Genomic DNA, 17,160 nt, shown 5'->3' with positions numbered 1-17,160 from the left:
TGCGCTGTGAGTATATGCAAGTATCTGTGTCACAAAATAAAACCCGTCGGTGAAATGAAACTTACGGCTTTGTACTCCTCCTCAGATGCAAACCTCTCCTTCTGGATCCTCGTCATGTAGAGGACGTCGGTGTCAGGCAGAGCCTCCTCGATGCTGTCAAACTCCTCCTGCAAACAAACATGTTTTTTAAATTAGCAGTTTTTAGTACATATTTGTGAAAACTCCTCTTTGCTGTGTAACCATGTTTAGTCCTCACCTGTTTGATGCCCTTTGAGGCCACGTAGCTGACGATCTCTGCTGGCATGTGGAGGTTTTTGGGAGCCACGTAACGCAGAGTGATGCGGTACTGGGTCAGCAGTTTGGCGAGGGAATGAACCGTTCGGCCATGTTTCAGATCTCCAACCATCGTTATCTGACAGACGCCACAGTTTTAACATGTTTTCATGTAAAGTTTTATTCTGGCTGAAGATTAAATTAAAAAGGAATCATGTCGCTCACCGTCATGCCGTTGACCGTTCCCAGCTCCTCTCTGATGGTGAAGACGTCCAACAGGGCCTGAGTGGGATGCTCCCCGACACCGTCGCCAGCATTGATCAGCGGCTTACGGCACTGACGGGATGCGCTCTGAGAAGGAGGAGTCACGTGCATAAGATATTAAAAACTCATCTTCAAACTAAACAAGCATCAAAACACACACAACAGGGTGCTGCTGCAGTTACTTTTATGACCAATTAGTCTTTATTTTCTGTTATGTAAAGAAAACTTTTAATAAAAAAAAAGTATCCATCTAAAATCCACCTCTACAGCTCCAGGTGTTGGGTGACGCAGCACGAGGACGTCAGCGTAGCCACTCATGATCTGGACAGAGTCCGCCAGCGATTCTCCCTTCAGCGAGGAGGAAGTGGCCTCGCTGGAATGGACGACGGAGCCGCCCAAACGCTGCATGGCCGCTGCGAAGGAACTGCTGGTGCGAGTGCTGACCTCATAGAATATGGAGGCCATTACTTTACCCTGAACAGGAAGGCATGAGGAATGAGGGATTACTTTAAGGTACCTCATCATTCTATAACTTTGGTCATGTTTGATACGAACATCCACCATTGTAACAGCACATAACTGAAATTAGTGAATAGTGCAGTAACATGAGGCACGTTTAGGAGATACCTTGAGTATTTCCAGGCTTCGTTCCTTCTGAACCATCAAACGTAAAGTGTGAGCAACATTGAACAGGTGTGAGATCTGAAACAAACGAAGGACACAAAAATAAGCTTTTGTTCAGACCCGAGATCTTGTTTTAAACCTGTCAGCATTCCCAGAGTGTGTTTCATCTTCTTCGGCGTACCTGCTCCTTGCTGAACTGTCTGACAGACAAGATGTGCTGTCCCACCAGTGGGTGAAGCAGAGGAGACATCTGCAGGTGTGACACCTGACCAGGAGGCACCTGTCCTGACCCAGACTGTGGGGACAGCAGCCTGGACAGTGGGGGAGGATGGCTGTACCCGTCAACAGCAGCGGCTGGTGGGAGCATGACCATCTCTGTGGGGATAAGAGTCGCAGTGTATCAATGACTGGAACACAGCAAAGGTGTTTCACTGAGAATCAGCAGGAGAACATCAAACAACTTTAATTAAACTTGTTTTTATACGGCAATGAACAGTTTTGACATACTTGATTAATGGACATACCAGCTGAACATGTGAAATGATATGATAACATCTGCTTCATTTTTTAACCCCTCTTTCAACTTATTGATACCTTTTGCCTAAAGAAGGCTTTAAAAATCCCCTGTTAAGGCCAGTGTGGCGAGAATAAGGCACGGCGGGACCACGGAGTATCATTCGGAGCCATCTTTATTTACATCTCACCACTACACACCCAAACCCCTGAGTCCCCGTGTTTTTAACTAGGCGGGCGTGATTAAGGATGCCGTGCAGGTACGTCCGCCCTCCCTGCACGGCACCGCAGACCACGCCCCACCACAGCCAGGCAGGCTGATAATACACTGGTAGAAACATTGGGAGAAACCCTCGAGGTAAAACAAAAAAAACTGCTGTTCCAAAGCATTCTGGGAGCTGTAATACCTGGTGGCAGGCCGGGATCAGAGGCACGGTGGATGCGGGGCGGCAGCAGGTAGCGGCTTTCTCCACCAATGCGTCGTGGGCTCGCAGCTCGAGTCCGCACTCCATCCCGGGGTGGAGTTGGACGCCGACGCTCAGGAGTCTGATGGAGCAGAATTAATGTAAACAAAACACATGAAGTAATCCCCACATAGAGGAGTTCAAGAAACACTCAAAACAGTTCTAAGTACAGGCTTTAAATGTTTTTGTTTGTAATTAAACTCTGTTAGCTGTACGTTCAAATTCTGTGAACTTTTTAGATGTCATCTACGCTCATAAGAAAGAAGACCGGGGATATAAGCACCGGAAAAGAGCTTCCTCCAAACGGTGGTGTCTAAGACCTCTTTCTTAGAAATAAAGTGAGGAGCTGCTATTCCTCCACATTTCAAAAGGAACAAGTTGATACCTGCTGTTTGCCTCCTACCAGACATTTCAGGCATGGAAGAAACACCAACTTTAATCACTGATCTGAACCTCTCGATTTTGCTTGCTGTGTCTTTTACAGCATTTTAAACTAATTACATCTAAGAAGTTCTTTTATTCAATTTGTTGAATGAAATTCTAGTGTTTTCTTTCAGTTACGTTTACTTAGCATCAACTAGCCGATATCTGCTGCTGTGTGCACGTTCTTCATGGCTATGGCTGCTAAAGAAGTGTGTTAGTGTTGGCAGATAACTTCACTCTCTTCTTAAATCTGGTCAATTTTGGCTCCAAAAATAATCATGGCGGTGGCCAAAACACCAATGTGATGTAATATTATTGTAGAGTCTTTATCTTACAACAGAAAGCATGAAAGGCAGCTGCATTATTACCGCATTCACTTTTATTACCATTGGAGTTTCTTTGACAGGTTCTGGAGGATGGGTGGAAGAAGTGGGCCAAGCCTTCACATCCTCACCGTAACCTGGAGGCACGAGCACCTGAAGGAGACAGGACACGTACTTTATTAGATCAACTACATTTATTCTCTTTGTTTTCTTGTTCAAAAGCAAAATGCACGAATGCTGACCTGGCCGTCGATGTAGGCCACCTCTCCTCGCAGGACCACACGGCGGACTTTACCTTTCACCTTCATACCTTCGAAAGGAGTCCACTTAGACTTAGTGAACTGCATGGCCTGAGGAATAACCCACTCCTGCTCCAGGTCCACCTGAAAGACACGTAATTGATAAATAATTAGGAACATATTTCATCAGAGTACAGATAGGCTGCTAATTACTGCATCAAAATAATGTCTCCTTAAAATGAATTCCCTTTAATTGTGTTTGTCTGTGTACCTCCACGTAGGTGTTTTCCTGAACGGGCAGGTTGAAGATCCTGCGTGGATTGTCATAAAGACGTCTGGTAATATCATCCAGAGTCAGACGTCCATCACTGATGGCGGTGAGCAGCAGAGGCAGCATTGTTTCCAGACCGGGGTAACCAGGAGGAGGACGCTCACTGTTCTTCTCGTCTACAGAGTGAGGAGCTAGCAAAACAAAACAAAAACCGTACAGTTCAGGAAGGTCGAAGACAAGTCTGTCTGCATGATTGGTGACAGAAAATGAATGCTCTCTGACCGTGGTCTGTAGCAAAGCAGTCGATAATGTCCAGATTTTCCCAGAGTGTCTCCATGTCCTCGCGTGTTCCCAGCATGGGTCGAACCTGCGCTCGACCGTCGCCGATCTGCGCCACATTGTCCTCACATAGGAAGAGGTGGTGAGGGGCGACCTCGCATGTGACCTGGATGCCCTTCTGCTTTGCAGCTCGGATTACCAGGATCTGAAAACCATTAAGTAGTATTAAAACTGTAGGAAAGAATCAAAAAAGTTAAGATAAGATGCACTTTAACAGCCGAAGCAATCGATAATAAAACAGACTAAAAGTAAAATACCTCAATAATCCACTGAAATAGTTTAAAATAAAGTAAAAGTTGCATAGAATTAACAACAATAAGAAACAGCTCTTTACCTCCTCTTTCTTGGCCACGTGACAGATGTGGACTGGCCGCTGGTACAGCTGGGCCACCATGAGGATCGCCGCCACCGTCTGCTTCTCAGCGTGAGCCACGATGGGCATCTGCTTGGGCCATTTCTCAAAGTGCTTTAAACAGATCCACACGGTTAGGGCTGAAGCATCTCTAATGGCCTTCCAGCAACACTTAAAATCCAGCCTACCTCCATCCACAGGGAGACGTTGTCCATCTTGAGGGTGGAGTATGTGTCATTCAGGTACATCTTCAGACCGGCGGTCTGGCTGGCGATGGGCGGCAGGACAGCAGCGTTGTCCGTGGCAGCGCCCACATACAGGGCGTAGTCGCAGCGGCTGCCTGCTTTGGCTAACTGGTGACACAATATAACAGGAGTCAATGTCATATCGCTTCAAATTTTACTGAATACTGAAGTACTCATTTCTAATCTTGTCCATTCTGGTCACTGCCAACAAAAATCTTAACATTTCTGCATTAACAGGATCAGCCAACAGATTAAAAAGTGAATACAATTTAAAAACGTGGGTTTACCTTCTGCACCAGAGCCAGATTATTAGCATCAGTGATGGCGGGGGAAGTGTTGGGCATCGCACACACCAGGGTCACTCCTCCTGCCAGAGCAGCTGCTGTGCCTGAGGAGAAGTCCTCCTTATGGGTGGCGCCAGGCTCCCGTAGGTGAACGTGGACATCGATCAGACCTGTGATTCAATCAAAAACCAAAATACTTCACCCGGTATCTTTGTACTAGTTTGTCTGCATAGCTCGACTTCAAATATTTAGAAAAAAACAGTACTATGTGAAAAAGAATTAAAATGAGAAGCTGAACTATTAGTGCAAGTAATTAGTAAAGCTTTTAGTAGGATGAAGTATTTACTGTTTAAAGAACCTCAGTTTTTGAACAACTTTGCTTTAAAGACTCAAGAATTCCTGTTTCAGAAACAAACATCTAACATTACATTAGTGTTGTTGTTGCCGTTTACGACCACTCACCGGGCAGACGGACGAGTGTCTGGGATGCCATGCTGTCAACATGAGTTTTCACTGGTGGAGTCCTTCCAATCTGACGAAGAGCCTGCAAACGAGTCACCCTTTATTAATCATGTTCCCATAGAACCACATCACACAAACATCCTAACAAAACAAAAAACAAACAACAAAAAAAAAAAAAAAAAGAAAAAAAGAAAAAAACAGATCGCGTACCTGAACAAAGAGCTTGGTGCACTTGATATCGATGATGAGCGGGACAGAGTAGTCGATAGCCATACGCCTGGTCCTGTAGCCTTTGGTGACAAAGGAGGAGAGCCTTCGACCTCCGCTGTTCCTCATGGAGAGGTTAATGACAAGGTCGAAGTGGTTCTCCTCCAGGTAGTTCATGATGCTGCGCTGCTTCTCTTTGGTGGCACATTCATCGCTGTCGTACTCCTCAAACGGCCAATCGATTGCAGTCACCTGTACAAGGAGACAAAACAAACTTAAAGACAATATCTTAAAGAGTCTTAAAGTTTCTATCCTGATTTCATCCTGTCATAGATTAATAACACTATATTTTAAGTATTAAAGTACTTAAGTGAACGCCACAATTATGAACAATGACATTTCTAAATAAATTTCTGCTGTTTTTCAAAAGCTCTAGCAAAATAAAACATTTTTACAGCTACATTGTATCCATGTATAAGTGCTGCTCATCTGGAATCTTTGGTTTAATGTGCAATTCAAGAGGAATGATAAAGATGTAAAGGGTTACCAGGATTAAAGCATTTAAAAACAAATACACACAAACATGACCATATTCATGAGTCACTCACAGATGTGCCACTGCAAAATAAGTCGATTTTGATTTAAATAAAGTTTATTACTCCAAAAAAACGAAGCCTGTGTTAAAAGAATTACCTTGACTCCATGCTCTGTGTAGAAGTCAGCCGTGCCCATGCTGGCATACAGGTCATATCCCAAAGACTCCAGGGCCTGCACGGTGGGCAGCAGCTCACTCTTGTTCTGCAAACACAAGTCAATGCAAATAGTTTGGATAAACAATAAAATCATAACATCAGTGCTGAAAGCTGGAAAAATCTATTTCGTTTACTATGCTTCACACAACCGGAACACTCTGCAGGTGCTCCTTAAAATCAGATCACTCTTAAACTTCTTAAATCTATTGTGGTAGACAGACAGTTTCAGTTTCAGCTCATCTTATCTGACATCGATGGCCTTTTCATACAGTTCCATTTGCTGTTTTTTTAACCCAGCATTCATATCTTTAGACTTCCCTGAACCACAGTCGCCCCTTAATATAGTTTTTCTATATTCAGGCAAACAGATCATAATATTTCAACGCCGCAGAAAAAAAATGTGGTCCGATGATTTTTATTCCATTTGTGTTGCTGAGATGGTTTTGATCGAGTTTAACTACATCTGGTCTCATGGTGATAATATTTACAGTTATCAGCTGTTGGTGGAATCATCAACAGCTGCTGCAAAAACAAATAATCAAGGTTTGTTGCTTTTCTCGTTAGGAAAGTAGCAGACGCATAAAATCTGTTGTTTATTCCCATGTGACTGACCAGCCACAAAAACATCTGCACCTTTAATGTGCCACTAAAATGCATCATTCGTACTTCCAGCTGCATCACTTGTGAGCTGAACTCACTGTTCACATCTGGATCCCTATCTGTTGTGTTTTTGTCAGTCGAAACCTTTAAGTACCTTATAGCTGCCGATGGAGAGCAGGATGTTCTTCTTGGGGATCTTGAAGCCTGTGGAGAGCATGGCTTTGAGGTAAGCCTCGTACCGGTTCTCCCCAAAACAAGCTACTTCTCCAGTGCTGGTCATCTCCACCCCGAGCACCACATCAGCTCCGGCCAGCCGAGAGAAAGAAAACTGAGGGACCTGGAGGACATTGAAGCAATCCGTGATGCTCAGTCAGATGAGAAGACAAAAGTGATTTAACATGAAGGGAAATTTATGATTGCTTCCACACTGCTTACCTTGACTCCCACAATCCCTTTCCCTTTCATCAGGCCCACTGGCTCCACGTCCTCCCCCATAATGTACTGGGTAGCCAGAGCCACCAAGTCCACTCCCAGCGTCTTGGACACAAAGGGGAAGGAGCGAGAAACTCGGACGTTGCACTCGATCACTTTGAGCTGGTCATCCTGAGAGAAAAAACACAGCGGTGAATGAATGCTCTGACCAGTGTTGATAGAAGACATAACTGTCCTTTGCATTATTGACACAGCTTAATTTTCATAACTTAATGAGGACTTTCAGGGTCTGTACTTTACAATGTAAACACCTTAAAGTAACGGACAAACAATGCCATCTGTGGTGGCTGTAAACGGGAAGAAACATATCTGTCGCTTGTTTTCCCAAATCTACAGCAAAAGCATCACATTTACTTTTATTTTTCATGGAGGTAACTTGTTAGTTTGCTTGCTCTGCATGAAGATGACATAACTCTTCTATGAACGACTGGCACCAAGCTCAGCTTCTCTCAAAAACTAACACTGCATTAATCTTTGCTTTCCTGGTGTCCTTGGTACTCGCTCTAACGCAGCGGTCCCCAACCCCCGGGCCTCGGACCGGTACGCGAGTCATTTGGTACCGGGCCGCGAGAGTTGAGGCTCAGGTGTGAAATGTATAGTTTTCAGGGTTTTTAATCAGTTTTCAGCGTTATTTTGTTATCGTTTTTATCGTTAACTCTGTTTTCCTGGATCTTTTCATGTGTGTTATGAATAAATCTTTTTTTGGTACCGGTACTAGTTTTATTTTGTTGTATTTATCTGTGACACCTTAAAGGCCGGTCCGTGAAAATATTGTCGGTCATATTGCGTGGCGCAAAAAAGGTTGGGGACCGCTGCTCTGACGCATAGTTTGTTTTTTTAAATGACCCCAGCTGCCTTTTAAAAGCTTCAGGAGCACAACAATGAGGTCACCTGAAAAAAAAAAAAAAAAATCCATGTAGCACTTGTATATTTCTGTTACACCAGAAAATAACCCCCAAACATTTCTAGGTTTTTATTAAAACCCCTGGAGGGTCCTAGAAAAATGCATACACTATTGGGCTTAGAGCCACAAATCGACCACGCCCAAAAAAGTGCTATAAAAAATTTATATATTAATATTTTATTCCACTTTAAATTAGCCAATCTTTTAGACCTACTTCTCCTTGAAATATTCATGTCAAGTTTTAATTACATTTCGCGGATTTTAACCCTTTATATCCCGGTTTCGTCACATGAGCGCACTGCTTTTTTTGCCCCAAAAAACATAAAACTTGAATATTTTCCAAAAAAAACATTTGAGGTAATATTCAATTGTTATTATAATTAGGCCTTTAGATGGACTAAAGATTGGCACCAACATTCATTTCGATCGCCTTTTATTTTTTTTTTTCCCAGGACCAGAAAATGGTCTCCAGGCGGCAAATGCTCCTCCTCTAGGCCGAAATAAGTGCATCGTGCCGGGGTAAGTCGCGACGATTACCGGGGCACGATCACCGGGGACCCGTTTTTCCAGCACACACGCCCGATACCACGTGACAACAAATACGTCATTTCCTGTTGACTAAAAAAAAAAAAAAAAAAAAAGCACCCTCTCACGGTCCTAGGGACCAAAAAATTGTCCCGCCCGATCAGCGGGCGAAGCCGCTGCTGCACGCCGGAAATGAGGCTTCATTTCCCGCAGGTCTATCTAAGCAGCCCGCTGTTTTCCAGCCCGGGGTCAAATGTGGAGCAAGGGCGCCACCCGGTGGACAAATAAAAAAATTACAACTCTAAGGCCCGTCCTGCAAAATGAAAATGAACGCTAAACATCAACGATCCCTTTGACCGTAATTAATTTGCAGTGAAAAATAGCATTTATAATGGGTTTCAATGGGGCACAAATCGACCACTAAGCACAATAGTGTAAGTTTGTCTGTAGCTTAGCCACTGAAGCTAATTGAAGGAAGTCAGACTTGAATTTTGAAATAAAATCATATCAAACTTTTTTTTTGGAGAATTTGGCTATAGTCCATTCAACACTGTGCAAATGGCATGTAATCAAAATTTGAAAATAGCCACAAATCGACCCAAGACCCTCCAGGGGTTTTAAGTACACGCAATATTTTCACTCTCACATTTTACTCTGTACTGGAAGACTTGTTCATTTTCAAGATTCATTCATCCATCCATTTTCTTCCACTTTATCCGGAGCCGGGTCGCGGGGGCAGCAGCCCAAGCAGAGAAGCCCAGACCTCTCTCTCCCCAGCCACCTCCTCCAGCTTATCCGGGGGAACACCAAGGCGTTCCCAGGCCAGCCGAGAGATATAATCTCTCCAGCGTGTCCTGGGTCTGCCCGGAAAACCTCGCCCAGGAGGTATCAAGGGGGCATCCTTGTCAGTTGCCCGAACCACCTCATCTGGCTCCTTTCGATGTGGAGGAGCAGCAGCTCTTCAAGATTCTCTCAAATAATTTTTCACCATATAAACTAAGGTTTTTTTATTTAGGCGTCATAGTTCTGAAGAGAGATATGTGTTTTTTAATAGGTGGACATTTCTGCCAGCAGGTTGGGGATTAAAAAGGTCGATCATGCTTGGCTAATTTGAGCAACTGTGCCAACTTTACAAAACTATACGTTTTTATACCACAACTCCCCGTTCAGCCTTAAATGCCAGAAGAAGAAGACTAGTCTCCCTAAATCTGACTCTGTTTATTACCGGAATCTGGAAAATACTGTAAGAAAGCTACATAAAGTATCAGCATTGAGTAACAATTTAAATTCACGTCCTCAGCAACAGCATTTAACAGTATTTCCATGTACTTCTTACCTTTGCAATTAACTGCAGGTTAAACGGCCCGGTGACTTGCAGCTCCTGACCGATGGCGTGAACGATCTGCATGATCCTCTCTATGGTTTTCTGATTGAGGTCCTGAGGCGGTGTCACCAAGGTGGCGTCACCAGAGTGAACTCCAGCGTTCTCCACGTGTTCAGAAATCGCAATGCCCATCACTACACCGTCACATGCGACAGCGTCCACGTCTATCTCCTGCGAAATTTATAAACAGTACAGCCTCAACTCAACTTGATAATAATCAATAATTCTGCTGTAATTATCGGGTCTTTAACTACCTTAGCCTCCTGAATGAATTTAGAGATGACCACAGGGTGTTCCTTGGACACTGCTACAGCGTTACTCAGGTATTTCTCGAGGTCGCTGTCACTGTAGGCGACGTTCATGGCCGCTCCGCTCAGAACATACGAGGGGCGAACGAGGCAGGGATAACCGACCGTCTCGCAAAACTTCACAGCAGACTAGAGCAAAGAAGAAACGTAAACGTCATCGAACGCTGGCTTTGCAACTATTTTTCTTAGTGTTGTATGTACAATAGTAAATAACAGTAAATATAATTTACTAGCATATTAAGGCAACATTTGAGGGTTAAACATCTTTAACTTTACAGACCGAGACATCGGTGACATAAAACGAGCTCATCGTCAGTCTGCTGTACCTCAGTGTCTGAGAGCTCCTTCCACTGCGGCTGGCTGATGCCGATGGTGTCCAGCATTCGGGAGAACTTGAACCGGTTCTCAGCGCTGTCGATGAACTCGGGCGAAGTCCCCAAGATGTGGCACTGCTGGCGGTGCAACGACATGGCAATGTTGTTGGGAAGCTGGCCTCCCATAGACAGGATCACTCCCTCTGGGTTTTCCCTTTCATAGATGTCCATCACCACCTGAAAGATGTGTGGCGCCCTGAGTATTTTGAGCATTAAGAACAAGTCTCAGATGTGTTCCTTATGTGTTCGTGCCCACCCCCCATCATCATTTTTTTGCTATTTGTTGTGACAATAATTTGCATCATAACACAGAGCGAAAAGCTCATTTGCTCCCACCTGATGTGATGTGAGGGCGGTATTTAGTTTCGCCAGTAGGTGGCAGTGGCGGCTCAGCCAAACGGGTAACTGGCAAAATAATCCTTCACAAAAGTAACGCAGGCCAGTTATTACAATGGAAGCCGCCAGTAACACTGAATTGTTTTGCTGTGTTTCAGGTGAGAGCAATATACGAGAACTACATACATTTATGTAAAGTTGATGCTTATTTAACATGTTTGGAGTGTAATTCTTGTTTATATGGTGTTTAATGTGAGCGAATAAGGGAGTTGTTTCACGTTATCTGTGGGTAATCCTAGTAACATTTGTGCGCTAGCTAAGTCATGTTAGCCTCCTGCATTAATCTCTGTAACCGTGTTGTTCCATCAGTAAGGTGAAAGGAAACTATTAGCTGGTTTCAGTTAAAGTTATAGGAGATAGACCAGCCAGTACATGTTATGTTGTCTATTGTTACTGGTCATTTTCTCTGTGTGTTAAGGGCTGATTAATACGTGGCCATTACACGTAATGCCACAAAAGTAACGCAGGCCAGTTATTACAATGGAAGCCGCCAGTAACACTGAATTGTTTTGCTGTGTTTCAGCGCAATAAATCTTCATGTGCACCTGAATGAACCCTGTCGTCCTTCAGTGTGTAACATAATTTGGCGAGCCACCAGCCAGGAGCAGATTTCCTGCTCCAGACAAGAACCTAGAACACGTTAAATCAACATCTGGTAAAGATGGAACAACTACAGGATGAGATCAGCACAGCCTTGTGGACACTTGGGAAACCCGAACTCACCAAGGTATGCCAGCATCTTAAGTGCAGCGAACCAGCAGGGGTGGGTTTTAAAGGACAGTCCCGACGTGCTCTGATTCGGCTGGCAGAAAGTACTCTGGACGAGATTGAAAAAACAGAGGAATCTGAAGTGTTTCAGCAGTTCATCCGTGATCTCCAGTCATTCATACAGTCATTACAAGAACATCCTGTAGCTGAAGTGAAGATACAACGAGCAGAGCTCAGTGAGATAGAAAAACTGAAACAAGAGTACAGTCAGCTCCAACAAGCTCAAGCAGAAGCACGACGTGTTCTGGAAGAAAAAATTGAAGCGTTGGGGACCGAGTTTAGAGGTGCAGCTGGGATAAGTGAAAAACAAGTAAGTCAGCTTGCACCCTTTACTACACCAGAAGTGACTCTGAGAAAAGACTTTCGGATCTGGGGTCAGATCGGGGAAGCAGGACAAAAAGACAAGTTATCTTTCACTAGCTTGACCAACCAAATTGATTCCGGGCTTAAGAAAGGCTACTCAGAGACTGAAATCATTGAAGCTGTGATTAAGGCAGTAAGCCCTGGCCTTCACCTTCGAGACTTGCTGGAAGTGAAGCGTGACCTCACACTTCCCACACTAAGAACTATATTACGGGGACATTACAAAGTAGACTCGTCAGCTGACCTGCTTCATCAACTCATGAGCATATCTCAAGACCCCAAAGAATCTGCTCAGTGCTTTCTGTTCAGGGCAATAGAACTCAGAGAGAAATTGCTCTGGAAGTCTGGTGATGACGATGAAGGGGAGCAGTTCAGCCCAGACTTAATTCAGCGCAAGTTCCTGCGCTCATTAGAGACTGGCCTCCTCAGTGAAGCCGTGAAGTTTCAGTTAAAGCCTTATCTTAGCAACTACCAAGTAACAGATGAGGTTCTAATTGAGAAGATAAATGAAGCAGCCAGCCTTGAATTAGAGCGACAAAATAAACTGAGGAGAAATACTACAGTAAAAACACCAAGGATAAATGAGGTACACACAGAGTCACAGCACAACCACACTCAGCCACCTTTGAACAGTGAACCAGACAGAAAGGATGAAACCCAGACAAAGGGGGGTGAAGGAGGTGCCACAAAGAAAAAGCAAGGACAGAATAAGGGCCTGGATTCAGAGACAGCTAAGCTGATTGAAGGCCTGAAAGCTGATGTGCTTGAAGTAAAGAAAATGTTTAATGAGACTTTGGAAGCAACAAAAGTAAGGTCAAGTATGGACAGTCGGTTCTCTCCTACAACAAGACGTGCTAGAGGTTGCCAAATGTGCAGAGAGGCTCAGCTTGGTGATCTGTGTAGACACTGCTATCGCTGTGGTCAGGAGGGTCACCTTTCCCGAGGGTGCAGGCAGGCTAGGATCACCCAGGGAAACGGGAGGGGGCTACTGAGCCGGGACCCACAGTAGCCCACTCATCACCCAGGTCCCAGGTAAATCCTGTCTATGGGCAAGACACCCCGCATCAACAAGCACCACAAAATGACTTCACACGCACTGAAACTGGCCCCAAAGAGCCAAACAGCTACAAATTGACAAGTGACACATCTAATGGTTATATACCCTCACAACGGCAAACCAAGCTCATCAGTCTCATTGGGAAAAGATGCACAGTTCAGTGCCACCTAGATAAGGTACCAGTAGAGGCCCTGTGGGACACTGGAGCTCAGGCAAGTCTGATTAACAATGAATGGCGAGAACAACACCTACCACACAGCACTGTCAGGCCACTTGCTGAGCTGTTGGGAACAGAACCTCTAGTGGCTTTAGCAGCTAATGGTAGTGAAATCCCATATGATGGGTGGGTAGAGACAGAATTCTATTTGGACTGTAACCCTGAAAATTGTCTTCTAGTCCCAATGCTTGTATCCAGTGACCCCAATGTTGCACAACTGCCCATTATTGGATTTAATGTAATAGAGGAAGTTGTGAGTAAATGGGGCAAGCGACAACCAAGCTCACGCAACGTTCGGAAAATCAGCCAAATCCTTTCAGTATCAGTACACACTGCTAAATCAGTACTAAAACTATTGCAGTCACCAGACCAAAACCAAAGTGTGGGCACAGTATTGGCAGGAAAGAGGGGACTATGTCTCGCTGCTGAACAGATTACCACCACATATGTCCGTGCACACATTGGAGCCCAGTTTTCAGGACAGAGTCTGTTATTTGTCCCGAATGAACCATCACAGTTGCCTGAGGGTCTTGTCATCCAAGAGGGACTGGTCACCATAATGGAGGGCAGGTCAGTGTACATCCCAGTCGCGATAGCTAATACCAACAAGCGGGATGTCAACTTAATCCCTCACACTGTTCTGGGACATCTGGAAGAAATAAAAGCAGTGTACCCCATCACCCCTGAAAAGACACAAGACTCAGTGGAGCAGATTTCATCACAGCCTCCTATACAGGTGAATGAGGTTATGAACACACCCTCCTCCAGCCATAAGCCACCTCAGTGGGACCCTCCAGTTAAGTTGGACCATCTCAGTGAAAATGAACAACAAACGGTGAGACAGCTGTTAAGAGAGGAATGTCATGCTTTTGCTTATGATGATAAAGATGTTGGGTGCATCCCCAGTTTAAACATGCACATCACATTGCATGACACAACACCTGTTCGAAAAACCTACATATCTGTGCCAAAGCCTCTGCACCAAGAGGTGAAAGACTATCTTCAAGACCTGCTGAACCGTGGGTGGATTTCAGAGTCTAGGTCACCCTACTCATCTCCAATCGTCTGCGTTCGGAAGAAGTCAGGTGAATTGAGATTGTGCTGTGATTACAGGGAACTCAACCGGAAGTCAGTACCAGACAGACACCCAATTCCCAGAATTCAGGATATGCTAGATTCCCTTCATGGCAGCTCCTGGTTCTCTGTTCTTGATCAGGGGAAAGCATACCATCAGGGGTTCCTGGACCCTGAAAGTCGCCCCCTGACAGCCTTCATCACACCTTGGGGCTTGTACCAGTGGAACCGCATACCCTTTGGCCTCAGCTCAGCCCCAGCAGAGTTTCAGCGGAGCATGGAGGACTGTTTAAGGGGACTGCGGGATGTAATCTGTCAGCCATATTTGGACGACAACCTAGTCCACTCTACTTCATTTGATACTCATCTTGAACACATCAGAGCCGTCCTTCAGAGATACCAAAAACATGGTGTCAAACTCAGCCCACAGAAATGTGACATCTTCAAGAAAAAGGTACGTTTCCTTGGTCGGATGGTGTCCGAAGAGGGATATACCATGGACCCAGCGGAAATAGTCCCTGTACAAGCTCTGAGAGACAAACCACCATCCACAGTGGGGGAACTGAGTCGGGTCCTAGGATTCCTGTCCTACTATAGATCCTATATCCCAAACTTTTCAAAAGTGGCAAAACCCCTGTACCAGTTGCTGACACTGCCTCCAGATAAAGCACCGCCACCAGTGCCCAGGGCAAAGGGGAAAGTGGTTAAGACAAAACCGAAAGGTCGACCACCGCCTAACACACCCATTAAATGGACTGAGAGCCATCAAAATGCCCTAAATGAGTTGACTGACTGTCTAACACAGCCACCTATTCTGGGTTACCCTGATTTCTCAGAGCCCTTTGTACTCCATTGTGATGCCTCACAACAGGGCCTGGGAGCTGTGTTATATCAAAAGCAAGCAGGCAAGATGAAGGTCATTGCATATGGCTCAAGGACATTAACACCCCCTGAGAAAAACTATCATATGCATTCGGGAAAGCTGGAATTCTTGGCTTTAAAATGGGCAGTCTGTGAACGCTTTCGGGACTACCTATATTACGCCCCACATTTTGTTGTCTACACAGACAATAACCCTTTGACATATGTCCTTACGACAGCAAAGCTGAACGCCACAGGCCACCGCTGGGTGAGTGAACTGGCTGACTTCAACTTTACTATCAAATACCGGCCAGGGAAGAAAAATGCTGATGCAGATGGCCTATCCCGCTTACCACTAAACATTGAGCAGTATATGGCACAGTGCACATCAGAAGTCAAACAGGGTGTCGCTAGAGCTGCTGTTGAAAGTGCAGTATTGCAGAGGGAGAATCTGCTGCATGAAACTGTTGTTGTCAGCCTGAGTGCCGTCAGTTTAGTGCAAGACGCGGTCACACTGTCTGCTGGAAAGTCTCTGTCACCCGAGGAAATCCGAGTGAGTCAGGAGAAAGATCCCATCATCAGTCGCTTTTTACAACACAAAATCAACAACTACTTACCAAAAGGTCGTGCCCTAACAGCAGAACCCCCTGATGTCAGAATCTTGCTGAGGCAGTGGAGCAGAGTGCACATAAATGATGATGGGGTCCTCTATAGGAGAGTGAGAGGCAGAGACCAGCTTCTTCTCCCTAAAGAGCATCGTGACACTGTGTTCAGGGAACTGCACAAAGAGATGGGACATTTGGGGGCAGAAAGAACTCTGTGTTTAATAAGGGACAGGTTCTACTGGCCTCGAATGCAAAACGATGTGGAGCATTTTGTAATGCATGCCTGCGAATGCCTCAAGAGAAAGCGGCCAAGTAAGATTACCAGGGCCCCACTGACCACCATTACAACGACATTCCCATTTGAGCTTGTGTCCATAGACTTTTTGCACCTTGAGACTTGTAAACAGGGATATGAGTACATATTGGTAGTGATGGACCACTTCACACGTTTTGCACAAGCTTATGCAACAAAAAACAAATCTGCAAAAACAGTGGTGGATAAGGTCTTCAATCACTTTGCTCTGAACTTTGGTTTCCCAGCACGAATCCACCATGACATGGGCAGGGAATTTGAGAATCAGATGTTTTCCCAGTTGCAAAAAGTCTGTGGTTTACGTGGCTCTCACACTACCCCATACCATCCACAAGGAAATGGGCAAGTGGAGCGTTTCAACAGAACTTTGTTGTCCATGTTGAGAACACTAACTGACCTTGAAAAAGCAGACTGGAAGGAATCATTGACAAAAGTGGTGCACGCCTACAACTGCACTCGGAATGAGGCTACTGGGTTTTCCCCGTACTATTTGTTGTTTGGCCGTACTCCAAGACTCCCTATAGACATCTTGTTCAACTTGCCTTCACAGGAACAGCAATTAAGCTACGAGGAGTATGTGACAAAATGGCAATCCCGAATGAAGGAGGCCTATGAGATTGCATCTATGGCAGCCCAGAAAGAAGCTTCAAGAGGTAAACAGTATTACAACCGTAAGATCTACGGAGCTCAACTTCATCCGGGGAACAGAGTCCTGCTCCGCAACCTCAAGGAGAGAGGAGGCCCAGGCAAGCTTCGGTCATACTGGGAGGATACAGTGTATGTGGTGGTGAGTCAAAAAAGCCCTGACATCCCAGTTTACGAGATCAAGCCAGAGAGGGGAGGAAAAAGCCGCACAGTACACAGGAACCTGTTGCTTCCATGTG

General features: G+C 45.1%; 1 protein-coding gene across 1 annotated transcript in view; it reads right to left on the bottom strand.

Annotated features, from left to right (window-relative positions):
• The window catches only part of LOC308396442 (multifunctional protein CAD-like), a 33,419-nt gene that overhangs the window by 1,039 nt on the left and 15,220 nt on the right, over window positions 1–17,160 (bottom strand). Inside the window, exons 21-42 of the mRNA XM_080881740.1 lie at window positions 10,575–10,799; window positions 10,195–10,377; window positions 9,893–10,111; window positions 7,071–7,238; window positions 6,790–6,972; window positions 5,977–6,081; window positions 5,287–5,535; window positions 5,077–5,158; window positions 4,618–4,784; window positions 4,274–4,438; window positions 4,068–4,199; window positions 3,677–3,878; window positions 3,395–3,585; window positions 3,127–3,267; window positions 2,948–3,037; window positions 2,082–2,220; window positions 1,343–1,536; window positions 1,165–1,239; window positions 799–1,011; window positions 499–624; window positions 257–412; window positions 66–167 (exon numbers count right to left, since the gene is read on the bottom strand). Coding sequence (XP_080737866.1) covers window positions 66–167; window positions 257–412; window positions 499–624; window positions 799–1,011; window positions 1,165–1,239; window positions 1,343–1,536; window positions 2,082–2,220; window positions 2,948–3,037; window positions 3,127–3,267; window positions 3,395–3,585; window positions 3,677–3,878; window positions 4,068–4,199; window positions 4,274–4,438; window positions 4,618–4,784; window positions 5,077–5,158; window positions 5,287–5,535; window positions 5,977–6,081; window positions 6,790–6,972; window positions 7,071–7,238; window positions 9,893–10,111; window positions 10,195–10,377; window positions 10,575–10,799 — 3,507 coding nt within the window. The remainder of the gene's footprint in view (window positions 1–65; window positions 168–256; window positions 413–498; window positions 625–798; window positions 1,012–1,164; window positions 1,240–1,342; window positions 1,537–2,081; window positions 2,221–2,947; window positions 3,038–3,126; window positions 3,268–3,394; window positions 3,586–3,676; window positions 3,879–4,067; window positions 4,200–4,273; window positions 4,439–4,617; window positions 4,785–5,076; window positions 5,159–5,286; window positions 5,536–5,976; window positions 6,082–6,789; window positions 6,973–7,070; window positions 7,239–9,892; window positions 10,112–10,194; window positions 10,378–10,574; window positions 10,800–17,160) is intronic.

This window comes from Rhamphochromis sp. 'chilingali' (assembly GCF_963969265.1).
Source record: "Rhamphochromis sp. 'chilingali' genome assembly, chromosome: 5".
Classification (NCBI taxonomy): Eukaryota; Metazoa; Chordata; class Actinopteri; order Cichliformes; family Cichlidae; genus Rhamphochromis; species Rhamphochromis sp. 'chilingali'.
The sequence above is the reverse complement of the archived record's forward strand: the minus strand, read 5'-3'. Positions and strand labels throughout refer to the sequence as shown.